We start from the raw sequence: 26,905 nt of genomic DNA, 5'->3' as shown, positions 1-26,905 counted from the left end.
CAGCTGAGCAACTCTGATTTCAACTGAAGAGATTGCAGCGGATGTGCATATGGGTGCTCAGAATCTCAAGTAAATCTCAGCTTTTGTAAAATAAAAAACTATGACCTTTATAATGACAGTGAAAGCAAAGCGAAAGCATATCTGGACCATAGCGACTCAATGACGAGTTATCCAGCAAGATTTACAGACATGCACTGTGGCACTAGAAACACACCACATGTTGGGCATCATATTTGCATTTGACATGCATAAATTAATTTTGATTATGGTCAGTTGTTTATAAAACAAAAAACGAAAAAGTAGAATGATAACAGAGTTGTACATTTACCCTAAATTAAGCTGTCGCTAGCTAGCTTGGGGCCAAATTTTAGTTTGTAGTTATTGATAATAGGCAAAGTTGTTATTAATAATAAAGAAAAATTATAAAACAAGACAAATATTTGTTTAATATTTTTTCTTTTAATATATATAGATTTTTTCTTTTGGGTAACAGGGTTGAATGGTTGAGCTTGATCAACGCAGTCAACACTACAAACTGTGTATAAATTGATAATAATTGTGTATAAAGTTATATGAATAGTTAATTGTCTTCATACCATGAATCCAAAATAGGGAAAATGTGGCAACAAGGTGGAAAACAGGTAATATTATTCATTTGGTAATTACATTTAAATAATCATTACAAATATTTTATTACAACAATTTTAATATTTCAAGAAACTCAAATCAAACTTATGACATTGTTGCATGATTTTAATTGTTTAATTGTTCTTCACTCATGGAAGTCAAGGAAAGACAGGCTAAAATCACCATTTTTGGGTACATCTTTTAAAACTTTTTACATTCATTTTATGTTCACTAAAATAAGAAAATAAACACACATCCTATTTCCATAAAGTGAAATATACAAAGGTCACAGCATCAATCCCATACTTTTGTCATGGGATCATGGGACACATCCCACCTCTGCTTCTTATAAAAGATAAAAAAAAATATAGCTGCAAGCAGCAGTGACGGGCCCAAGCCATTGGTGCAACTGAAAATCTGAAAAATGGTGCACAGCAATGGATCAAAAATGGGGAAAATGTGGAACAAGGTGGAAAACAGAAAATATTATTAATTTGGTAATTAAATTTATATAAAGATTAAAAATATTTTATTATAACACATTTAATGTTTTAAGAAACTCTTTCAAAATTATGACTCCTGATTTTAATTATTCAATTGTTGTTCATCATGATAGTCAAGCCTTCTGAGGAAAGACAGGCTAAAATCACCATTTATGATACATCTTTTAAAACTTTTTATGCTAGATTCATGTTCTCTAAAATAAAAAGTAAACACACCCTATTTGCATAAAGTGAAATATACAAAGGTTACACCCCAGCATCAGTCCCACACTTTTTATGGGGTCATGGGAAACATCCCACCTCTGCTTCTTATGTAAGACTAAATTAAAACATAGCTGCAAGCAGCTTTGATGGGCCCAAGCCATCAGTGCAACCGCCTACCCGGTGGCATCAGGAAAATGGTGCACAGTCATGGATCCAAAACAGGGAAAATGTGGCAAAAGGGTGGAAAACAGATAATATTATTAATTTGGTAATTAAATTTATATAATGATTACAAATATTTTATTGTTGGCACCGATAGCGCCCTTATGCTAGATTAATTTTACATTTGCTAAAATAAAAAGTAATCACTTTTGTCATGGGATCATGGGACACGTCCCACCTCTGCTTCTTATGTAAGATCAAATGGAATAAACTGGCTGTCTTCTGACTGTAGCTCAATTACATCTCTTGTTTCATCTGCCTGGGCCCCAGCAGCTTGACTTGCTGACTTCTAATTTGAATGGTGAGTTGGCTGGGTTATACGGTTAACTTTTAAAACCTGAAGTGGAGACCAAACACAATCTAAATACTTTTGTCACATGCAAATTGGTTTAAAAAAAATGTGCATAGTACAATTCCTGAGCTATCAGATAGCAGGAGACCATCATACACATTCGGCTAAATATATCTCAAGATACTCAGCTGACTGTTGAGTTATGTAACAATGTGCAGACAGGTATTGACAAGTGCAACAACCTAAAGTAATATTCTCATTTGCATGGCATTCATTATCCGTGAAGTTCATTATCTTTTACAATAAGAGATAAAAAGAATAATTGCTCTCAAAACCAATTTGAGCTTGTTGGCTGTACATTTGACACTGTGCTTTCAGAGGTCATGCCCTCCCCATGGGGTCCAAAGAAGGTGCCATTGCAACCCCTCTACATACCTTCCGTCCAAACAGCTGTAGACAACCCTAGATCTAATGTTTTGAAGGTTCTCTACATCAAATTACAGTGCATGTAGACGTGATACTCCGCATGTCGATTTTGCAACAACCCCCTACCCGCCATTATTCCTAAAAGACATATGTGTATGCTGTTATGAGATAAGGGGGGTTTTCTCTGTTCATGGGGACCCCCACACACCCCGTTATGCTTGCTCTCCATTGGTAACACTGTTACGTGGCTGTCCTCTCTCACTGCTAGGCATGCTATGGTGTTGATGCATGGCTGCTAATTTTGGAGCAGACTGTGAGCTCGAGTTTTTTCCTTTCTGCTTTTAGCCCTTGACTTCTCCACCAAATGCAAAGACTCTCCTGCACTATAGCGTACAAAACTCTGTGTTTTTTAATCAGCATCAGCAAAATAGGACTTTGATGTAACATTTTGATCTTTCTTTGTACTTATTTTCATATCAAGTAATCCTGAGGTAAAAGATAGACGTTTAGATCACATCAGTGTTTAGATACAAATGGGATCTGTCAAGGGTTTGGCACATTAGCAGGATAGGGATAATGGTTAAACTAAGATAAAGGTTGTCACGTTGGGACACGTAGGGTGTAACTGTGGAACTGGACCCTAGGTATTAATATAGAGTAAGGTGGATGGTTGAGTTGTCCTCTTCCTTCTTTCTGTACTGTACACACAGTTACACAAACCTATCCCTTCATTAATGTTATGGAGGGGGGTTCTGTACAGGGTTCCTGAATATTCCACCCACCTGTCACATGCTCAGTCATGTGCTCTTGAAGCATTTCCCAGGGAGGGAACACTAATGAGCAAATGGATGCCACTTGAGTTTTACTTATTCAGAAGAAAACTCCAGTGTGTTGGGATTGGGATTGTAGGGTTGAATTAAATAGGTAAAAAAGTAGTTAGTCATGCTTGTGGATGTCCACATTTTTGGCATAGTTCCAAGACCGACAGGCAGCTGCAATGAAGTATTTGTTTTATTTATGGTTTCAAATTGGCTGCTAAGGCATCATGGCATCATGTCAAATGTAACCTGATCTCATTACGAAAACGTACCTGTGGGAATATTTTCGCAAGATGTGAAATACGTACCGCCATGTACATTTTGTGACATATTCAATGTGAAATGTCCACTGAGAGGTGCTGAAAGGGTGTTCAGTTTTTCCAGATAATACAAGATAATATGAACAAAAGTGAATGTGATGTAAAAATGCAATTGCAAACATGCCGTTTAGCTCATTTTTAGATCTTTCATCTTTTAGCTCTTCAATCGTGAGTCATGTTTTTCACAGAATACGTACCCAAAGATTCCACATCCTAAATCCAGCTCTGTGCCATCTGAGCTATCAAGCAAGCTTGTTACGTCCGGAGCTGAAATCATAACTGTTAAGGAAAACGATTACAGGTGCTCACTGTTTTACCACCTCTAGTGTTCATTTTTGTTGGAAACTGCATTGAAATGTACTTATTGGTACATATTTCGCATCTTGCGAAAATGTTCCAGCAGGTACATTTTTGACACGAGATCAGGTCAAATGAGACATAAATCCAAATTCTTTTGAAAACCAATCAAAAGTGTCATGTATGCACATTCTCTTAGTTATAATTAACAAAAATATTTTACATTTGCAATTTGTATATTGCATGCAATGGTTTTAAGCAGTAAAGCTCACCATCTGGACACTGAGAATACTACTGGGTACAGTACGGACTGTCTTTACCTCAAGGGACACATGATGCCTTCTCTTACGCAAAGTATATCTTACAAGACATGGATGCATATTGGGCCAACTACTACCTTAGTGAGAACAGTCATTAATGTATGCTATTTCATAAACGATATGTTTTAGCATGAAAGCTGCAGGTAAGATATAAAAAGGCAGTTTTAACTCTTTAACACTTTTTTCTGGTTGTAGTAATTTTTCATGATTTTCCCTTAAAATGGATAAAGTAGCAAAGACAGTTTAGGCCTCAACACAATAGTACTATATAATTAATAACTGAATGCATTATAGTTCTTAAAATGACAGAATGAACTTTCTTTGTGCTTCTGCAGTGTCTTTGAGTTATTTCATAACTGAGCAAGAGAGAGAACAGGCCACTGTGAGGGGGTTAGGACAGCTGTCTCCCCGTCTCGGGTGTTGTGATGTAGCTTCTTTCCTTTTAGAACCTGAAACCCCTATCAAGGACTGCAGCCGTCCAATGAGGTTCAAGCATGCATGAGCCGAACAACCAATGGGCAGCAAACATTGAAGTATATAAACCAAGGTCTGACATCTTGCAAAGTTGGGCAACCCCTACATTGGCTTGGTGAACAGGATCTGATCCCAAGGACTGTTACCTTTTCTCCCATACAGGTAAACTCAGAGATTTTACAAGGGAGGGAATAAGGGGTACTTCATGAAACATGCAGTTGATCCAAAGTATTTCCCCATACAAATTAATCAAACTTCATTGGTGTTAATGACTGGATCCCTGATGCACAATATCTGGAATTACTCTCTTGATTGTTGGAGTATTAGAAATGCTCAGTTTCATATTTTTAAAGTTGCTTTACTCATGGCGTAGAAGGCTTGTCCTTGCCTGATAAAAGAGCGTAGAAGGCTTGCCCTTGCTTCAAAGAGTCATAATGCATTGGAAAGCTAACAAGAGAGCGGTCTGAAGTAGATTTGCTGTCTATGCCTGCTGTAATTCGGTGCAAGGTCATGTGGGGGAATTTACAGTCTATTTATAATACTTTCGATATTGCATTCTATTGTATGCAACTGTATGCAAAAGCTGTGAATATGTTGGCAATAGATTAGAACGATCTATCACTCTTAAACTGTAAGCATTTTGCAAAAGCTAAATCGACGTGGGCGTAATACCAATTATGGGGCGAGTGTGCATGCTCCACCCGCAGCAGAAATTAGAGAGGTGAATGTGCTATCTGCTTTGAGTGACGGGGGTGAGTTTGGCAGCCATGCTAAAAATATCACCTGCTGTCTGATGCATATAAGTATGCGAGCTATTCAACCACCACTCCGTGTAGAAATATGAGGTGCTGGTTAGGCATAGCCCCATATTTTGTTACTAGGAGACTGAAGTTTACTTAGGACACAAAATATAGTATGCATTACCCTTGTCTGCAACTGTTGGCACCCTATTCTGGAAACTTGAGATGCTTATCCTTGACCGAACACAAATGGGTAGTAGTTGATAATTCTCTGTTTCAGTGTCAGCAATGAGGAACACTGGTTCCCCTTTTTTTCCTGGGTCTAATGAGTAAGCTCCACCTTAGTAGACCTGGGACAGTGTTCCTGGTTGTCCAACAGCACTGCAGACAAGATTTGCAAAGCCCTTTGTAAGTACTTTGCCAACTTACCTTACTTGTCTATCAGCAGATCGCCGGAAAAGTGCAATCATGACTAAGAACTGCCACAACGATTACAAGATGAAGTTTGCTCTGGAGGAGGAGTACCCTGACCTCTCCTTGCACAACAACCACATGGCCAAGGTCCTGAGCAAGGACATCTACAACAAACTCAGGGGCAAGTCCACCCCCAGTGGATTCACCCTGGATGACTGCATCCAGACCGGTGTGGACAACCCTGGTAAGTAGAACATGTTTGAATGCATTCCCCCATAACAGCCCATCTCTCGAGATACCACAAGCAATGTTTTAGTTGTTTTAGAACATTGGTGCCCAAACTTGGTCCTGGAGGGCCAGTGGCCTGCAGAGTTTAGCTCCAATCCCAATTAGACACACCTGAACCAGCTAATCAAGCTCTTACTAGACATGCTAGAAACTTCCAGGCAGGTGTGTTGAGGCAAGTTGGAACTAAACTCTGCAGGACATCGGCCCTCGAGGGCACCCTTGTTCTAGAAGATATATAAAGCACTACCTTTTGATCCCAATTCAAGGCCATCCCTTCATCATGACTGTCGGCTGTGTGGCTGGTGATGAGGAGTCTTATGAAGTCTTCAAGGAGCTGTTCGACCCTGTCATTTCTGACCGTCACGGTGGCTACAAGCCCACCGATAAGCACAGCACTGATCTGAACTGGGAGAACCTGAAGGTACGCTAAAGTTCTTTACATTACCCTGCTGTTTTACTCTACTGTGGCTGATCTTTACCTCTGTGCAGGGTGGCGATGACCTTGACCCCAACTACGTTCTGAGCAGCCGCGTGCGTACCGGCCGTAGCATCAAGGGATTCACCCTGCCTCCCCACAACAGCCGTGGTGAGCGTAGAGCTGTGGAGAAGCTGTCCATTGAGGGTGAGTCTTGTTAACGTTATATCCATTATGTCCAAAGCAACATGCATAGTCTGACTGACGTTCCTCTCGCAGCTCTGAACAGCCTGGATGGTGAGTTCAAGGGCAAGTACTACCCTCTGAAGGACATGACTGATAAGGAGCAGGAGCAGCTCATTGCTGACCACTTCCTGTTTGACAAGCCTGTGTCCCCCCTGCTGTTGGCTGCTGGCATGGCTCGCGACTGGCCTGACGCAAGAGGCATCTGGCACAACGACAACAAGACCTTCCTGGTGTGGGTGAACGAGGAAGATCACCTGCGTGTCATCTCCATGCAGCTCGGCGGCAACATGAAGGAGGTCTTCAAGAGGTTCTGCGTTGGCCTGCAGAAGGTAAACCTCATTACTTACTACCTAATCATGCTGTACTTTAAATATTTTGGTCATCTAATGCTAAGATAAGCAACCAAAGTCCTGACTCCTTGTTGTATCTTGCAGATTGAGGCAATCTTCAAGAAGCACGACCACGGTTTCATGTGGAACGAGCATCTTGGTTTCATCCTGACCTGCCCCTCTAACTTGGGTACCGGCCTGCGCGGTGGTGTGCACGTCAAGCTGCCCAAACTCAGCACACATGCCAAATTTGAGGAGATCCTGACCAGACTGCGTCTTCAGAAGCGTGGCACAGGTGGGCTTGAAATCGCAAAATGTATAAAATGGCAGAGAGTCGCACTCTGATCATCATTTTGAGAGAGTCTTTGTACTTGTATTGTGCAGGTGGTGTGGACACTGCCTCTGTCGGTGGTGTGTTCGACATCTCCAACGCTGACCGTCTGGGCTCCTCCGAGGTGCAGCAGGTGCAGCTGGTGGTTGATGGTGTGAAGCTCATGATTGAAATGGAAAAGAAACTGGAGAAGGGCGAGTCCATTGATGACATGATCCCTGCCCAGAAGTAAAATGGCAAAAGTGCTTTTCTTTTTTTATTTGTTCTTTCATGCAGTCATGCCATCTTGACTTTTCCAAGAGACACTCCACCCTGCTCCCTTTTTTCCAACTTTTTTTCTCTTTCCTTTCTTTCCTGTTGTCTTCTTTTTCCTGCACTTTTCCTTCTTATCTTCCTGTTTCTCCTGTAACATCCTGGGATCAAACCTCCACATAGCTAGAAAAGCCTAGCTATGTTGTATTCACCTAAACTTTTTTTTGGTTGTACAAAGTTAATAAACGGCCCCATGTAACAATCAACCTGTGTTTTAAGCCTTTATATTCTTGACAACTCTTGATTTGTACCTCTAGACACAGCTGTGAACTTAACATGTATGGAATGTACATGTGGAGGATCCATTCAGAATTCTCAAAGCTTAACACCAGTACATACTTTGATTGAAACTTACTGCATATGTTCATGAATACAATCAGGTAAGCTGACCTGAAAGTCATAGTTCGAGTATGATTTCTCATTTCTTTCAGTTGTCACATTCAGATCAGTATAACAAGTATTAACAAGTTAGAATATTTGCAAATTTTACACAATATACACTGATCTCCAAAAGTTTTGAAACACCCTAAAAAGGGGAGGGTTTGGACAATATTGGCATGAATCCTTTTTAATTTGATAAGGGACAACACAAACTACGAAAACATATTTTATTACATAAACAGTTTATACATAGAAAACCATTAGCAGCTATTACAGCTCTGCATAATCTGGGTCTAAATTAATTGTATTCTAAACTTAATTGGCAATCAATTGTTGAAGCTATTAAGGTGTGCTGACCCAAAAATCTTTTAAAAACCTGGGCCAAGTTTAAACCAGTAACCAGGCATCACAGCTGGCAAAGGGGCATGTCTGACTTTGACATGACTTTGAGAGCAAACTGTAAAGTGTGATTCGGAAAACACACATACAATAATCCAAACATATCTTACCTTCATTCATACATACTTATATCTCTGGAAAGGTGCTATGAAAACGGAATTGCGGCATCCAGTCATAAAAATGGAATTTACTGTATAACGTAAAATGTAACAGAATACATACAAGTTTAAATGAATTAATCAAAAGTAGGTCATTACACTCACGTTTTGGACTAGTGTCTGTGCATATTAAGCTGCAAAAACACTATTTAAATATGAATTCTGCATGTTTTCTCTTTGTGAATGATTCGCACGGTTTCGTTTACTACACATAATGGTGTCTGCCTCCTCACTAAATGAGGACATAAATACATGAAAAGCATCTCCAAAACTGAGCATGTTACCGTTTAATTTGAGTGAAACTAGCGTCAAATCATATACACACAGAACCACGGCAACCCGTTGAAATAAAAGTTCGGTTTAACTTTAAGACATTGTCCCAGAAATAGACTATATTACTGTTGTTCAGTAGAATGTATACTACAACTACTACAAATTATTAAAAGTTTTAAATGATTAAATTATTTAAAATTATTAAAACTTTATTTTTCAAAGAATAATCACACAATATTTGTTTAATGTTTTAAAGTAATAAAAGTTTCCTTTTAATTTCATTTATTTAAAAAATAAATTTAACTAATGTTTTAATGTCTTCATTTAATTATCAGAAAATATTAAACACACAGCATTTCTGAAGGCTATTTTAGGAATACATTAGAATATATTAAATTATATATTAGTGCATTTAAATAATTAGACATGCTAAAACACAGTAAAACTAGTGCTGCTAAATGATTCACCATGATTAATGGCATACAAAGTAAAAGTTTTTGTTTACATAATACACTACAAAGTGCTGGGTTAAAAAATAACCCAACCTTAACCCAGCCGCTGGGTAACTATGGGACAGAACACGCGTTGGGTTGTTTTGACCCTAGTGCTGGGTTTAACCATTTGACCCAGAATGCTGGGTTGTATATTTGACCCAACCAGTGGGTCAGGTTAACTGTGTTACTGGGTTAAACATAACCTAATCATTGGGTTATTTGTTGTCTTATTGCCTTGCTACCTTTATATTTACCAATGATAATAAATAATCACAAACGATTGTAAAATTATTATTGCTTTTCTGCAACTGTAAACATCAATTTTCATCAGTTTTATTTCTTTTTAAAACAATTTTCAAATGGGTGCAGCTGTCACACATTTTATCCAACCATTACAGACACATAAAACAACAACTTTAGTAGATCAGTTAATTTAAAACACAAAACTGTGTAAACTAGGCACTGTAGATTCCCATTCTTTGTCAACATTGCAGCAGCAGAACACTCAAAAATTAATTATTACCACATGAGAATCGTTCCAAACATTGTGCTATTAAAACTAAGCCAAACAAAATGTCCACCAGACAATACATATGACAATTTAAAACATGTTACAAGTGGCCACAAAAAACTGTTGGCCTTAAAAAATTCACACATGAAGACTTATGTCCATCAATATAATATACTGCAAGTTGGAGAAATTCCCAGGCAACGAGTCCGCTTCAGTGGCACAGCCCGTAATAAAGGCGAAGGTCTGGGATGTCGTTGTCTCGTCCCCAAGGCACAAATCCACCATGCTGGTCCCCACCTGTTAATTATACAACACTTAGTCTTGAAGACACTTAGGCCTGAAAAAATTCTCATTTTAGAAGAAAATTTCAAACTGCACATTTTTAGCCTTTTACATCTGAACACCTCATACAGTGGTGGCCAAAATGATTGGAACACTAGTATTTTCACTAGCTAAACAATTGTTTTAAGTCAGTGATTTCTATTTTTTGCTGTAGTGTGTCAGTGGGAAATATCAGTTTGCATTTCCAAAAACTATATATATATGTTGTAGAATATGCTCATGCAGAATAAGGCATCAGTGTGTGCTTTATAAGTACTAATTAACAGCCAATACACAAACTAATAAGCAACTAGTGTTACTGTACCATTGCATTTACCAGTTGATGCATCAAATACAGTTGAATTTTGTTTCTATAGATTGACATATTATAAGAAATACCTTACCTGAAGTCATGTCACCCAGCTCTTAACGCACCTTTCCATCTTGCTGGGCATAGGCAACAATTTGATCTGCAGTTGTAGCCCAGTCTACAAAAAGTCTGCCTCTGGATGTAGCTTCCTGAAGTCTTGTGAAATCTGATCAAATTGACAGGAGCGGCTGACAAATTTCGTCAATTCATTTCATTGTTAGTTTCCGGTCGGAGTTGTACCCCTTGTACCTTTTTTATTGCCAAGGTACAAAGCACAAACGTACAAAAAAAAGTCAGCATTATATAATAAAATAAAAAAAAAAATACAAAACAAAACCTTTAACAATATAAATTAAAAAAATTAAATAAATTGACAGTTTTAGAAGCCTTAAGATTTTTGGATGATGAAATAGTTTGGACATACTGTTGAACCTCTTTTTTAAAAATGATAAATAAATTTTGTTGAGTGAATCTGCAGTGGTGAATATGAAATATTGCAAGTAGTAATAGTAGGTTAATGATAAAATATTCGTTACTTTTATCTTTCTGTATATTAAAGAAGCCAAACAGTACATCCTTAAAAAGCAAAGAGAAACCCTGGAGCACATTATGACTGATAATATTAGAGAATTCAATCCAAAATCACTGTGTGTGCGGACAATCCCCGAAAAATATGCACATCAGTTTTATTAGGGTCACCACAAAATTAACAACTTGTGTCTATGTCTGATTTAAACCTTTTCAAAAATACTTTAGCTGGGTAAAATCTGTGTAACAATTTGAATGAGATTTCTCTAACCTTGTTAGTTATTATATATTTCAAAGGCAGAGTCCATACTTTTTTCCAATCGATATGATCAAAAACATTCTTCCAATAAGACATAACATATGAAGTTGTTACAAGCTCCTTTTGAAAAGAGATCTAATCTTATAGTTGCGTGATGAGGGATGTGACAAAAAGCATAGTTTCCCTACTGGGAATTCAAATGGGTCTAGAGAAATAGGTAAAGTACTGGGTGATCTAACAGAGTCCTTTAAAAGCATAACAGCTCCTTTAGGAATAGCATCCATGACAATGGAGAATTCAAGTTAAATAACTGGGAAACAATCAAAATGTTTTTCTCAAACCAATTACTAAAAAACAAAGATTTTCTCTTATATACAATGTCTTGATTATTCCAGATGAAGTACCGGTGAGGGGAGAAATTGTGCTTAAAGATTAATGACCATGCAAGTAATGCCTGTCTATGAAATTTAGATAAATTGTAAGGGATTCTAGCAATGCTATAATTACAGATCAATAGAAAAGGGAGGCCTTTTGGAAAATAAATAATTGGGGATAAAATTCCAGATTGAGGTCGGGTTATACAAAAACTGCCTAATCCAATTTTGAAAGTGTTGTTCAAAGAAGAGAAATCAAGGAAATGTAACCCGCCATACTCATACGTGTTCATTAGTACAGACTTCTTAACATAATGGATTTTGTTTTTCCAGACAAAATTAAACAAAATTTTATCAACTGATTTACAAACTTTGTTATCTACATATAGAGAGAGAGCAGCATATGTAAGTCTGGAGATACCCTCCGCCTTAGCAAGCAGTTCTCTGCCTCTCAAGGTCAAGTCCCTCTGCAACCATGCATTAAATCTTTTTTTGGGCTTTTATTATAATCGGGTCAAAGTTCAAAGTACATCTTTCATTGTGGTTTTTAGTAATCACAATGCCTAAACATGTAATTTCAGATTTAACTGGAATATTATAAATAGTAGATGCTGTACAATCTTTAATAGACATTAATTCACATTTACTTATGTTTAGATTAAGACCTAAAGCTTCAGAGAAAAGTTTTATAGAATTAATAGCTACAGGTATTTGAGAAGCATTTCTTAAAAATAAGGTGGTGTCATCTGCCAATTGACTAATAAATATTTCTCGATCTGCTATATGGATGCCCTGAATACTGCTTTCACATATAAATGCTGACAATAGTTGCACACAAAGAAGAAATAAATAGGGTGAAACGGGACACCCTTGTCTCACTCCTCTAGATAAACTAAACCATGGCGAAGTGCCATTCTTTAATTTAATCTAAGCACTTCCTTAATTGTAAAGGGTTTTAATTACTCTGCAAAACATATCCCCAAAACCAAATTTATCTAATGAATCAACAATAAATTGATGCTCTAAAGCATCTAAATGCTTCAAAAACCTTAAGCAAAAAAGGAGACAATTCTTCAGAGAACTGTTTATAAAACTCTGCGGTAAGCCCGTCCGTTCCGGGAGATTTATTGTTTTTGAGATCTAGAATCGAGTTACTAACTTCAGATAAAGTAATTTCACTATCACAGAGATCTCTGTCATTTCTAGAGATAGTCTTGCAATTTTTAACAGACTCCAAAAACGTACGGGCTGCCTCTTCAGAGTATTAGAAACGAGTCTTTTCGAAGCTTCGCATCAATGGACCTTTATCTCACTTCCTATATCCGGTAAGCGAAGCAGTGTATCCCCACTTCCGGTCCCATCGCAACGCAATGAAAACTAATGGGAGAATCCTCTCTTTCGCCAGTGTTACTGCAGTGTGTTTATTCTAAACAATGACACACTGCCTCAGTTTTCACGATTTACTATGTTATTTCTTAAATATTCCCAGTATGTTTCCATTAAGCAAATATGTTGAACAGAACAAAATAAACAGACAGACAAATCACTGGATTTCAGACAAATGTTGTATTAATCATTCTTGCATTTTCTCACATTGCACAGCTCAGACATAATCCAATCTTGACGATGAGGACTTACTACGTCAAATCAGAGATAAACAAAGTCAACAGTCTTTTTGTGGCCATTCAGCAGAGTGCACTTCTGGCAAGATAACAGAGGTTTCTCATCAGCGTAACATACAATAGCAACACAAAGAGCATTGTGTCTCAACTTGGCTCAACGGGATAAATTGCACCATTTGAAGGGAGAACTGCTTTTAAACAGGTGATGTTGCTCACTCAGCCCTAAAGTGCTACGGTGTGACCATGTAATATGACGAATCTAAAAACAAGGAGGCTCAGGAAAGCAGACATCACCTACTCAACCTGCATCAATGGCAAGTTAGACAACCAACAAGATTTTTAAAAACTGAGGAGAAAATGCTATCACTTTCAGCACATTTGCATTGTCAGCGGCTCTGCATGTTGTCTACGGTTCGAAATGGTGTGGCTTTCACACGTTTTTTTGTGAATGTGGTTATTTAAACGAGGGTAAAATAAAACATACTCCTCTCGCCGGAAGAATTGAAATCAAAAAATGAGTTAAATAGCAGCAGTTAAAAAGGAATGACAATGTACAGAGTGAACACGTGACCAAAAATGGGTGTTAAAAAACAACATGGCTACCAGGTAAAATCAGGCCTGGTAAAGGGAGTTCCTTCAGCAGGGCTTTTGTGTGAGCGGGTGCCCAGTTCTCAATGTATGTGTGCCAGTCTTTGTAGGCTTAGAGGGGGCGGGGGTGTGGGCAGGGCTACGTCCACTCATTGTATCTTTCTGTCCCTTGCTTTTGTCCCTGCCCTCCACCCCCTGTTGCCCTCAGAGTTCCAGTTCTTTGGACACTTTGGTGGCGATGTCCCGAAAGGCAAGCGGCGCCCCCCACAGGCGCTTGAATCGAACACCGCTGGTCTCGGCGGGGCCGTTGGGCAGCTGGCACACCTCCGCTTCGAAGGCAACGCGGGAGCCGGCGGCTCCGTGGGTGCAGGAGAGGAGGAAGGGCCCGGCCTGGTGGACCTGGCAACCGCAGCCCTGCGCCGCCTCCCGCAGAGCCAGAACCACCTCGGCCGGGTCCCGCGGGCTCCGCACCCTCACATCCCAGCCGCATCGGGGGGGGTCCGGGGCTCTGTCGCTTTTTGATACCCAGATAGATAGCGACTGTGGAGGGAGGAGGAGGTGAAATGGGGGAGAAATGGGTGGTGGGCGATGACGTAAATGAGCGGACGGGGGGTGGAGAGGGGGAACAAGAGAGAAATATATTAGAAATATGTACGAGCAAAAATCCAAACTTAATATTATTTAACTAAACTGATCAACAGTAAAAAGGTAACACTTTATAGTAAGGTTCCATTTGTTTATATTAGGCAGAGCTTTGGCAATATCAACTAACTTTTTTTTTTTTTTTTTACAATTATTAATCTTAAAAAAAGGATTAGTTCACTTCCAGAATAAAAATTCCCTGATCATTTACTCACCACCATGTCATCCAAGATGTTCACGCCTTTCTTTCTTCAGTCAAAAAGAAATTAAGGTTTTTGAAGAAAACATTCCAGGATTTTTGGATAGTCTTTTGATTAAAATGTCATTTAGTTTTAATCATATTTTAGTCATTTGAATTGTTTTAGTTTTAGTCGACTAAATATCATAAGATTTTAGTAGACTAAATCTACAATAGTTAGTTAATTTAAAGTGTAATGGATTTATTAAGCATTTCTCTAAAATGTCCTCATTGTACAGCTTTGTTATTAAGGTTTTATCATGATAGAAACAGATTTAACTGTTGTGACACAACATGCCTTTATATTAAAATCGAACGAAACCACTTCTCATAAAAAAAAAAACCAAGAACATGGTCTGCTTTTTAATGAAATACCAATGGTTATATAGGCTAATTATGTATTCTTTATAAAAACTTGTTTACCACATTCTTCATTCTTTCAAGTAGACATATTTATTTATATAAATAAATTTAGATTCATCTTTATTATGGCTACTAAAGGGATTCAGTCAAGAGAAGTGAGTGATTTTCTGTCTTTTTGTTGCTTGATTAACATCAATGCCACGGACAATAGCAACTAAATTAGACGGCTCTCCCTTTAAAACCGAATACACGGATGCAATGTACTGAACATGTCAGATAGCCTTCACCTAAGACGTAACCGAGTGTGTTTGTGGTTGTTTCATGTTTTGCACATTTGTTTTGCTTTGGGTCACTGGTTCGGCACTTCTGCCTACGTCACGCGTGACCTTTCCTACTTGCCTATGTAATGCGTAAGGTCAAGGTAGTGCAACACGAGCGTTTGTTGTTAAAAGTATATAAATTTGTAATTTTTTTTGAAAATGACAGATCATTTCACTAGATAAGACCCTTATTCGTTGGCTGGGATCATTTGAAGTCATTTGAAGCTATGTTGAAACTGCACTTTGGACCTTTAACCCATTGATCCCCATTGAAGTCCACTATATGAAGAAAATCCTGGAATCTTCATTTCTTTTCGACTGAAGAAAGAAAGAAAGACATGAACATCTTGGATGACATGGCAAAAAATGGAGTAAATTATCAGGAAATTTAATTCTGGAAGTGAACAAATCCTTTAATGGTAATTTTCAATACACACTATTGTTCAGTGATAATTCATGTATTAATGCTTTAAATGTATTGCTTATTGTTAGTTTATGATACGTAATGTGTTAACTAATGTTAACTGGACCTTGTGGTAAAGCGTTACCATCAAATTCATAACTAAATAGATAATATTTAACATCATAAGAAAGTCTGAAACCCTTCTATAATCAAAAAAGAGAGGAAATGTTTAGATAAACACTAAAACCTGTTACCTGTCAGGAGACACTGGAGTTCTTCAGGATAATAAAACCATTTTCAAAAACACTTACAATCTGAACATTATTTGAATTCAGTTTCGCTATCAGAAAAAAAAAAACTGTAGAACATTTTGGAAGGCCTGAGTAAAATGTGAATGCCATTAATTTTTTTAATAAAATGTCAGGAAATACACTGCTATTTAAAAGTTTAGGGTTTATTATTTATTTATTTTAATGTTTTTGAATTAAGTCTTACCAAGGCTGCATTGATTCGATCAAGAATATAGTAATATTTTAAAATATTATTACAACTTAAAAAATCCATTTTCTATTTTAATACATTTTAAAATGCAATTTATTCTTGAGATGGCAAAGGTAAATTTTCAGCAGCCATTACTTCAGTTTTCAATGCCATGTGAATATAAATGTCAGTAAATGTCTTTACATTCACTTTTAATCACTTTATCCATCCTTGCTGAATAAAAAGTATTACTTTATTTTTTTTTAAATAAAACTCTTACTGACCCCAAACCTTTGAACAGTAGTGTATAAAAGCATTCATACTTAAATTAATGGACACATTCAAATAGAGGGATAAAATATAACAATAATCAAGCAAAGACAGTAGAGCACTACTGTATGTTTATGCTGAAATTAACAAAACTCATAACAGATTCCTGTGCAGCCATTCACCACCTGTCATGCACTACAGACATTATTCCTACATGTAAATCTCAACCGAATGTAAACTGCATTCAAAGTACATACACTTGGCAGCTTTTAACAATAATATGTATTGAGATTAATAATTAAAAAATGTCATTCAAACATCCATGTTAAAAAACAGAAATATGACTTTTCCAATGCAACAGCCAACCACGGTCAGTGAACATGGAAAAGGTAAAGGGAAGGACAAGTACGGATCTAAACAAAATCTACATACATCTAAGCTAGTTTTAATGCACAAAGTACACAGTACTATATAATTAACAAAATGCAGTCACATTCTGATCAGTCTGATCCGCCATGGCACGAATCACATGCTAGAAATTACCTGTATTTTTTAGCCTGACTTTTTGTAGTTGTATCTGTAGCTAAGAAGAAGTAACAGAGAGTTAAAATCATGTGAGGAAGTTTTTCTTTTCTTTTTTTTCTAGATCTAGATGATCGTTCCATGCTATTATTGTTTATTTTCCTCTACCTATTTTCTGTCTTTCTTCTGTCTGAGTTGTTTGCTTGTTTTCTGCAACAAAGAAGTTGATCCAGAATTGGAGGACGGATGGCTTATTTAACTTCCTCTGTCATTTTTGTGTATTAAAACGAATATGGAAACACTCACCTTGTGACCGGAGATCTGCAGACTCTCTCAGGTTCGTCTGTGACCCTCAAGAAGAAGACAAAGGTTCATGTTAGGAATCAACCAGCCAATAGAGCGGCAATTAACCTTCATCCCGCCCTCCACAAACAACCAATCGCAAGAGTTCACATCTAACACCACAGACTTGCACTGTTACATTGACGTCATCTTCAGCAGTCCACAAAAATCACCACTGACAACAAAAGAAAGTGACGACAGTGATGGATTTACAGGGTAGGATTATGTATTTAATAAATTATTATTATTTTTTTTGTCACCACACATTCAATTAAAGAAACATTTACAATTGTATCTTTAATAACATTATCTATATAAATTCATTTCTTGCGTGCCTGGTAATAGTTTATTAATCTGCTATTCTACATGATGTTAGAACAATATTAGTAGTTATTAATAAAGCTTTAAACAAAGAAAGTGCTAGTTGGCTGATGTCCACATGAGGGCGCTACGATTCAACGCTGCTTTTATGAGCGCTTGTGAAACTTTCCATTCACATGATGTAGCAAATGAGGTGGCCAGTGGATTCCCTCTTAAAGGGACAGTACATGGGCCACTTCCTCAAACGCTACAGTGAAAATGGAGGGCTCTCGTTTGGGTGTAAATAAAACATATCTGGACAGAAAATTATGTGGTAAGCAGGGGAGGCGAATGAGCTTGGCCAATGGTGAGTGGGATTTGGCATGAAGGATGAAATACATGTTACATAACTAATCTGGGTTTAAAGTAAAGGGAGGAAGCCGCTGCTCAGCTGGGCCTTGTTGAAAATTAGGCTTTTGTGATAGGACAGTCCAGATAAAATTGTTTTAAATGGCTGCTACTGCATTTTTTTTGTGTCAAATCAATCACTAGACACCTGATAAAGGCACACAGTATTCCTCAGACCATGCTAAGTGCCATTCCTGTGAATGAGTAAAAGGTGAGAGAAATGCATGAATGAGTGCATTAAAAAGTAATACATGGATGGTGCTGGTGTAAAAGACCCCTTGAGCATCAATCAAATATTAAAACATCACAAAATTTAGTTTTACAAAATACATAAACATAATTAAAATTGTCACTCACCCTCATGCTGTTTCAAACATAATGCTTTCTTATCACAAGCAGAAATATTTTGCATAATACGCAAATTGGGATAGTCATGTTGTGGAAATGATAAATAAAGACCTGTGAATTCAGTCCATATGACTTGTATGCGAGTCGTCCTCTTTGCTGTTACTCCAAAAAAGTTATTTGATTCACTTATGTTGTGGCAAGACCTTGCATGGAACGTCGTAATGTACCATATTTGAAATTATTTAAGAGTCACAGCAAAGAGGAAGATTTTCAGCGTATCAAGCCTTAAGCTATTATATGATTTCAAAAGACTTAACATAGAGCATTAACTGTTCCCGTCCACTTTTTTAAAGGTATAACATGTAAGTACGTAAGTAAGGACCACAAAACCAGTCATACATAGTACAAATATATTTGTAGCAATAGCCAACAATGGGTCACAATGATCATGTTATCATGTTCTATGAAGATATTTTGTACATATATCAAAACTTAGTAATATGCATTGCTAAGAACTTCATTTGGACAACTTTTTTAAGGCGATTTTCCCAATATTTAGATTTTTTTTTGCACCCTCAGATTCCAGATTTTCAAACAGTTGTTTCACAGCCAAATGTTGACCTAACAAACCATACATCAATGGAAAAAATGACCCTTATGACTGGTTTTGTGGCCGAGGGTCACAATTATATCATCTGCAGTGCTTCATGGGAGTGTGCGGATGCTAAAGTGTTCTTTTGGTGCGATTTGCAGAGATTCCCTGATTGGTGGAGATTTCTTTGCAGAATCATGGGAAATGCAGTTTTTTTAAATCAGGAATTTTGCTGTTAAACCTGTTTATTCAAAAAATAAGTTGTCATTAATTACTCATCCTCAACCCGTTAGACCTTCGTTCATCTCCAGAACACAAATTAAGATATTTTTGATGAAATCCGAGAGCTTTCTGACCCTGCATAGACAGCAACGCAACTATCACATTCAAGACCCAGAAAGGTAGTAAGGGGCCGTAATTTTATGAAGCTACGACAATACTTTTTGTGCACAAATAAAACTAAAATAATGACTGTATTCAACAATTTCTTCTCTTCTGTGTCAGATTCCAATGCGCGCTGTAGTACTCTAATGAGCGGGCATCAAAAACTGGCACGGAAAGAAGAAATTGTTGAATGAAGTCGTAATTTTTGTTTTCTTTGTGCACAGAAAGTGTTCTCGTAGCTTCATAAAACTGAACCACTGCTGTCACATGGATTATTTTAACAATGTTCTTACTTCCTTTCCGGGTCTTGAACGTGTTAGTTGTGTTGCTGTCTATAGAGGGTCAGAAAGCGCTCAGATTTCATAAAAATATCTTAATTTGTGTTCTGAAGATGAACAAAGGTCTTGCAGGTTTGGAACAACATGAAGGTGAGTAATTAATGTCAGAATTTTCATTTTTGGGTGAACTATCTCTTTAAATAATGCAGACTGATGGAAGTGTATATTAGCAATTATCAACCTTTTAGCTCTTAGGTCTGTCTTCAAAGGTTTAGAAGTTATCGTCCGGATCAGAATACAAGCATACGAGTCATGTGATATGTGCTTTTTGGAGCTTGGAATACATCTCACATATTCCAGAAGAAAGAAAACCATACAGGTTTGGAATGACATGAGGGTGAGTATGATGACTATCCAAAAATGTACATTTTTGGGCAAATTATTCATTTAAAATGCAACTATATAATACGTGTACAAGCTCAAGGAGGTGCTCTGACAGCCAGCGCCAACACAGGTGCCAAAGGGAGCGGTGAGACTGTGAGTATTTTGACAGAATGAGAAATGGAAAAAGGCCACAAACAGGAAGAAAACTTACTAACTGTTTTTGATCCCTGTGGCAGAGTGCAGCCCGAGACTGACTTGTTTGAGCTCTGGCGCTTAGAGGGGTCAAGATTGACCCTGAGAGTTGATGAAGGGAAGGAAAAAGGACAGTGAAGGTAGACAGAAAGAAGAAGGGGAACAGGAAGATCGAGAGAGAAATAAGATTGCAGCAAGGAAAAAAAGGCAAATAAACAAATAAACAAAACAGAAACACTGAGCACCCAACAATAGCCAAGACCAAGAGATAGAGGGACACGAGGGGGAGCAGGTGCCTGAAGCTGTCGGTTAATAACAGAGGAGGCTTGAGGAAGAGTTAATGCAGAGAGTACATATGCAAACTTATGCGGAAAAAGGACTTTGTCCATTGGATGTCACCCTAGATAGGTTAATCTAATCGGGAAGTTTCTTTTAAGAGATGGAAGTGTTGCTCTAATCTAATAAAGAGCTTCTAGTTGCGTATCTTCGCAAAAGTCTGTCTTTCTGGCTTTCAGCCCAGAGAAGCACATAAACAATTTCACTAAGGATGCTGAAGAGCAAAGCGCCCCATCAGCGTTCCTACACGCTACTGAACATCTCAATTACATTACGGACTCCAAAAGCTCCCATATCTAACTCCATTACCTCCTCAGATTCTACAGGACAATGGGCACCTAACCAAATGAAAGATGACTTTGTAAACGAATTGGCTCCTGCAGTGGAGCCTGTGTCATTTTGATATTATGCAGCTAATGGGTCGTTCACATCAAAGATGATCACTATAATGATAACTACAACTATAACATTTTCTTCAAATTCAGAAAGAATAGGGAGATGTAGAGAAATTATATCTTTGGAAACACTTTCAGAATGTTTTTTTTAAGGTGATCAATGATAAAAACTCTCACAGCCAATCAGAATCCACCTTAAAGATAAACCGAATGTTATTGTATGTTTGTATGGACACATATGTAGTTTTTATAGTTACCGTCATTGTGGTTATCTTCTGATGGTGTGAACGCTAATATAATTATCTTCTGCTGGTGTAGATACAAATATAGTGATTGTTATAGTTATCGTCTGTTGGTGTGGATGCTAATGCAATTATAAGTTTAGATATCTTCTCTTGGTGTGGACAATGCAAAGACACGATTTCACGCCATTCGATGCGAATGACGTAAATTGGTTGACGTGATTGCCCAATCCACACCAAGAACGATAACTGTAAACAGAACTATAACAATATCTATTATTAACATCCACACCAATGGAAAATAACTATAATGATAAATGTCAAGTTCTGTCGAGACACTGGTGCAAGCTGATGGGTCGTTACTGCAAACTGATGATATTCACACCAATAACTACTCGGCACATGCTGATTGGTTCACGTTGCATCTGCAGCCAATGAGCTTGCTGGTCTACATTTGAATAGTTTGTTAGCATTCACTTGAACAGTTCACAGCGCGCTTTCAGAGTTCCTCTAAAACCCTCCTCCTCTCCAGCTCCACCTGTATAGATACCGCATCTTCCGCATTAGTGGAAAAATTTCAACTCGAGAGGAAAATTTGTATGACGTGTTGTCGCGTTGACACCAAGCGGCAACCTCCCGCTCTCTCTATTGAAACCAACATGGAAGTGACTTAAACTGCAATTCATCGACTGGCCGCTAGAGGCTGGCTCCAAAAGGGAGTCAATCCCATAGACTCCCCATGTTAAAATGCCCAACTTTACAACAGCAAAAAATATGTTTACAGCCTGGTACAAAAAGTGGTTTTGGTCTATATAGCTAGTTTTGCCCTTCATGTCAACTGTGAGGGGGGGTGAATTTTTTAAAACTCATCCGTTTAAATTATATTAAGCCTTAAAATTCTGCATAATTTAGGGCGTGGCCACTTGAGTGACAGGTGGATTGCCGCTAGGCGGGCGTGGTTTCAGCAACCAGCTCCACCCACGCCTCTTTGCCCACAATACAATATTTATAGTGCTATTTAAAAAAAAAAAAAAGACTTGAAAAAAATTCATTTTACTTCAATTATTTTATCCAATGGACTTTGAGAGTTCAAAATTAAGAGCTCCAACCCATGAAAACCTGAAAAAGGCAGTGATATGACTTGTACCAAAACTTTAAAGGGGACTAAACTCTCGTTTTAGTTTAATTACATTTACACTGGTGTTTTAGGAAGCCAAACAAATTAGAATATAATAATAATAATGAAAACAACAATTTTATATTATTGTTATTTCTATGACAGTAATAGCCATACATTGTAAAACCATTGCAATGTAAAATAAATGACAATTAATATTTAATTTGTGTATTATTTTTGCTTTGCTTTTCCTACAGCATTTTTGCTGTAGGAAAATTTCTACACTTGAAAGAGATGTATATGGGATGACATTACCCATTTAAACCGCTAACTGTCAACAATTCATACTGCACTTTTAAGCTTTTATTTTGACGGAAACGGCAGTAGAGATTTTAGTTTGAAGCAAGAATCCACCTTCAGTGAAAACAGGCTTATAATAACGCGTCTTACAAAAATACTGTGCCATCACAATGTAGTTCTATCATGACAACTCTCAAAGATTTGACAATGTTAATATATTTGGTCTTGGCAGAATAGATCTGCTACGCTGATCTATTGCTGCTACTGTTGGCTATTGCTGTTGTTGTAGATTATTTCTTTATTTTTTTGATTATTGCTGTACTTGCTACTGCCAGTACATACACAGATCTACAGGTGGAGCTGGGGAAGTGGAGGGTTTCAGAGGAACTCTGAAAGCACGCTGCGGATTGCTCTAGTGAATGCTAACCAGATATTTAAATGAAAAGCAGCAAGCTCATTGGCTGCAGATGCAACATGAACCAATCAGCTTGTGCCAAGTAGTTCAATGCTGTAAATATCATAGTTATCTTTATATTTATGGTTCTTGAGGTGGACGGTAATATAGATATTGTTATAGTTATGTTTATAGTTATCAGTCTTAATGCGAATGTTAATATAGCTATTGCTGTAGTTATATTTATAGTTAGCGTTCTCCGGTGTGAACAGGCCTTAAATGTCCTCAGATAGCACAATGCTAACTCTAATAGGTGAAATATTTGGAAAGCGAACTGATGATGTGGAACTTGGATCTATTTTTACCTATAATATTCAAAGTTTACTTTTCTGGTTTACAAGATGAAACTGTCGCTTTCTTCTTACCTGCGGGTAAGTTTTGAGGTCAGCTTAGTGAACAGGTTTGTGGTGGCACGGCTACGGGAGTGTGGCAGAGGGCTGGCTTCGTGGGAGAGGGTGGGTGAGGTGGGGGGTGCATGGGTGGGAGGCCGGTGGTCCCGGAGCTGGCCTCCGTGGAAGGTGCTGCGGATAGTGGAGCCCCTTGTCAACCGAGAACGTTCGGAAGAGGTGGAACTGGAGGCCCCGGCCCCAGAGATGCTGTGGGTGGACGGGGAGGCTGGAGGTAATCGATGCGACAACGTGCTGAGGAAAGAGACAAGAAAACATGGGTGGAAATTAAATTCCCCTTAAACTGAAGTTGTGTAACTCGTCCCACATTGCTGTGGACGTGAATGATTTCCAAACAGACCAACCTAGCATTATGCTACCAAGTTTTACAAAAAAGCAAAAATCTAGCTTTAAATACAGCTGATAGTGCAGTGATACACTTATAAGCAGTCAACTGGAGGCTACTTTGGTAGCAGAACTTAATCCATAAGACAAAGTCCAAAACGACACACAGTAGCAGCTCGGTAGCGATACGATTAGACCAATATCAGATCTCGAGGCTCAGAGAGGCAGGTCTGGCTGGGTTTAGTTGAGCGTAAATGTGAGGCAGGATGCTGAGTCACTGAGGCATGAGCTCTCTTGTGTTCTTATTCCCATCTCAGAAACAGCCACTTAAGGCAAATTAAAGCTGAACCCTTAGCGGAAAAAAGCTTGCACACGACTGCACATCTAAATGCTGGAGACAGAGATATGCAGAGAAAGGAGAAGGCAAGAAAAATCTTTATTTTTTTGTTTATAAACTAATCTGAACCAGGAACACGAGAGAAAATCAAACGACAAAGAGAATAAGATAACAAGAAACAAAATTGATGGTCCACAACTCACACCCACAATGTTACTGGCGTTGCTAATTTCTTGATTTTAATCGATTCTCATTTTTTACAAAAAAATATCGATACTTAAATCCCAAGAATCGATTAGTCTAGCCAGTTTTCATTTAATGAAGGCTAAATCGTACTATAAATCGTAATAAGCTTTGTGCTTTGTTACTTTTGATATAAAATAAAGTCTTAGATTTCAAATTCTGTCCATTTTATTACAATATTCAAACAATAAACAGTGTTTTGGCACTGTTTAATGTGGAGTGACTGGTCACTGTAGTGCCTCAGTTGAAGAAAAGCGGCACTGTGATGTGCACGTGAACTAATTATTGCCAGTTTTAGTGTGAAATAAACATGAATAAACATCCGAAGGTATGCTAAAAGAGCGAGCACAACTTCACAAAATCCATATCCTGATTCATGTAATTGCTCGATCAGTGTTTCAACCATGGAAAGACGTCAGTATAACAGCATGTCAAGTAACGTCACATTTACCTCAGAAAAAACATATATATGTTCAATAGTTAAATTATGTTTAAACAAATATGTTAAGTTTTTATGACAGACACCATTTAGATAAAAAAACAAACAAATTGGAGTAGAAAATAATTATGTACTTGTATTATAGCTTTATTATAAGAACTATATTTTAACCCCCAAAATTATAATGTACTATCAGCTGACTCTTATAGCATTGGATGAGAGATTTTGTTTTGCCTTGTTCTGTACCTGATTTACACTACCAGTCAAAAGTTCTTGAACAGTAAGATTTTTTTTTTTTTTTTTTTTTTTATTCTCTTCTGCTCACCAAGCCTGCATGTATGTACAGCAAAAAAACAGTAAAATAGTATATTTATAAAACTATACATTTTTTTTCTTTGTTTTTATTTTTTTTGGGGGAAAGAAATTATAGATGTTAATACTTTTATTTAGCAAGGATGCTTTAAATTGATCAAAAGTGATGACAAAGACATTTACAATGTTACAAAACATTTTTTATTTCAGATAAATGCTGTTCTTCTGAACTTTCTATTCATCAAAGAAACCTGAACAAATTCTACTCAGCTGTTTTCAACATAATAATAATAATAGACGTTTTTTTTGCAGCAAATCAGAATATTAGAATGATTTCTGAAGGATCATGTGACTCAAGCAATGATGCTAAAAATTCAGCTTTGAAATCACAGGAATAAATGACATTTTAAAATATATTTAAGTAAAAATAATTATTTTAAATAATGAAAATATTTCAGAATTTTACTGGTTTTGCTGTACTCCGGATCAAATAAATCCAGGCTTGGTGAACAGAAGCATTTCAAAATCATAATCAAATCGAATCACAAGCTTGTGAATAGAAATCAAATCGAGAAATACCCAGCCCTAGTGTTAAGCAGCTTTGGATGGTTAACAGGGTGTTGTTTCCAAGCACCCTTTAAACACTTTCGGAATTGCTTAGACAAGCAGTAGCACACCTCTTCTTTTGATGAGCAATAGGAATAGGGATGCTGTCCATAGCAACTGGCACTACTAATGTCTCAGTTCAGATGGGTTCACAACGCAGACGTTCAGCTCTTGGCACCAGACTGCCTCTGTCCCCTCCGTCTCGCTTAGTTTTGGCATAAATCTAACCGATCTCACATGCTGCCTCAGTCTGCCCACTGGCCCCGGGCCACTTCACTTAACGCTCTAAATAACCCTGCGCTGATAGACCTTACACACACATAACACACACAGGATTTCCTATAACAGAGTTTCACATATTAGCTTCCATTGGTCGGAAACACTGCAGTCATTAATAGCAGTTCTGGGCAGAAAATGAATGTGATGAAGGGCTTTGAAACAACTTGGCTGGGCTGAGTCAAAAATCAAATATCACTTTAGTTTTCACTCAAATCATTACCCTGATAATGCTGTTTGCAATACAAAACATTGTATTAAATTCTACAAATTATTTCAGATTTTACTGTGTATTCGTCACATTCTGGTGACGGTGACTCTGCATGTGTGGACACGTGTACTGTACTAGCCGGGCTCAGGGGAAGGAGGCTTCTTTAGGTCAACCACTCAAGCAGCCTTGTGACCCAGACAATCCACGTGCCACCTCTCGCTCTCTTTAAGTCACATGACACCCAGTCTTTGGGCCTCCCCCGAAGAGAGGGAAAAAGAGAGAGAGGAGGGTGATTGAAGGACAGCTAAGCAGTCACCATCTGCCACTGCTGAAGCATAACAGACTAAAATCCATCTCAATAAACAAGCACACAGAAAAAAATAATTTTAGCTTCAGCATGTACATCAATTATGAAACATCAATGCACATATACAAAAATAAAATAGATACATGTTTTACCTGTTCTCTTTCCCATTTTGTAGTAAGGAGTGTCTGTCGGTGCTCGTACGGTCCGTACACACGTAAGTGTTTCTACGGGTCATGGCACTGGCAGGGATGTTGTTCTAAAGTAGAAACAGGATGCA

At 37.7% G+C, this 26,905-nt stretch overlaps 2 protein-coding genes across 3 annotated transcripts in view; one reads left to right on the top strand and one right to left on the bottom strand.

Annotated features, from left to right (window-relative positions):
* Positions 1–4,518: 4,518 nt before the first annotated feature.
* ckmb (creatine kinase, muscle b) lies at positions 4,519–7,784 on the top strand. 2 transcript variants are annotated; one of them, XM_051129544.1, is made up of 7 exons: positions 4,519–4,665; positions 5,689–5,901; positions 6,212–6,366; positions 6,435–6,567; positions 6,640–6,935; positions 7,041–7,230; positions 7,320–7,784. In XM_051129544.1, exons 2-7 carry the CDS (start codon positions 5,712–5,714, stop codon positions 7,496–7,498), a joined length of 1,143 nt encoding a protein of 380 aa, XP_050985501.1. In that variant the 5' UTR covers positions 4,519–4,665; positions 5,689–5,711; the 3' UTR covers positions 7,499–7,784. The 2 variants fall into 2 exon arrangements, with proteins under 2 accessions (XP_050985501.1, XP_050985500.1); XM_051129543.1 differs by having other exon boundaries at positions 4,522–4,665; positions 5,692–5,901.
* Positions 7,785–13,193: 5,409 nt separating this feature from the next.
* Positions 13,194–26,905, bottom strand: part of mark4b (MAP/microtubule affinity-regulating kinase 4b) — a 57,813-nt gene continuing 44,101 nt past the window's right edge. The window contains 5 exon segments of the mRNA XM_051129539.1: positions 13,194–14,342; positions 14,345–14,396; positions 17,401–17,445; positions 23,532–23,807; positions 26,781–26,884. Coding sequence (XP_050985496.1) covers positions 14,061–14,342; positions 14,345–14,396; positions 17,401–17,445; positions 23,532–23,807; positions 26,781–26,884 — 759 coding nt within the window. The 3' untranslated portion in view covers positions 13,194–14,060.

The sequence above is a fragment of the Labeo rohita genome, chromosome 15 (assembly GCF_022985175.1).
Source record: "Labeo rohita strain BAU-BD-2019 chromosome 15, IGBB_LRoh.1.0, whole genome shotgun sequence".
Lineage (NCBI taxonomy): Eukaryota > Metazoa > Chordata > Actinopteri > Cypriniformes > Cyprinidae > Labeo > Labeo rohita.
The sequence above is the reverse complement of the archived record's forward strand: the minus strand, read 5'-3'. Positions and strand labels throughout refer to the sequence as shown.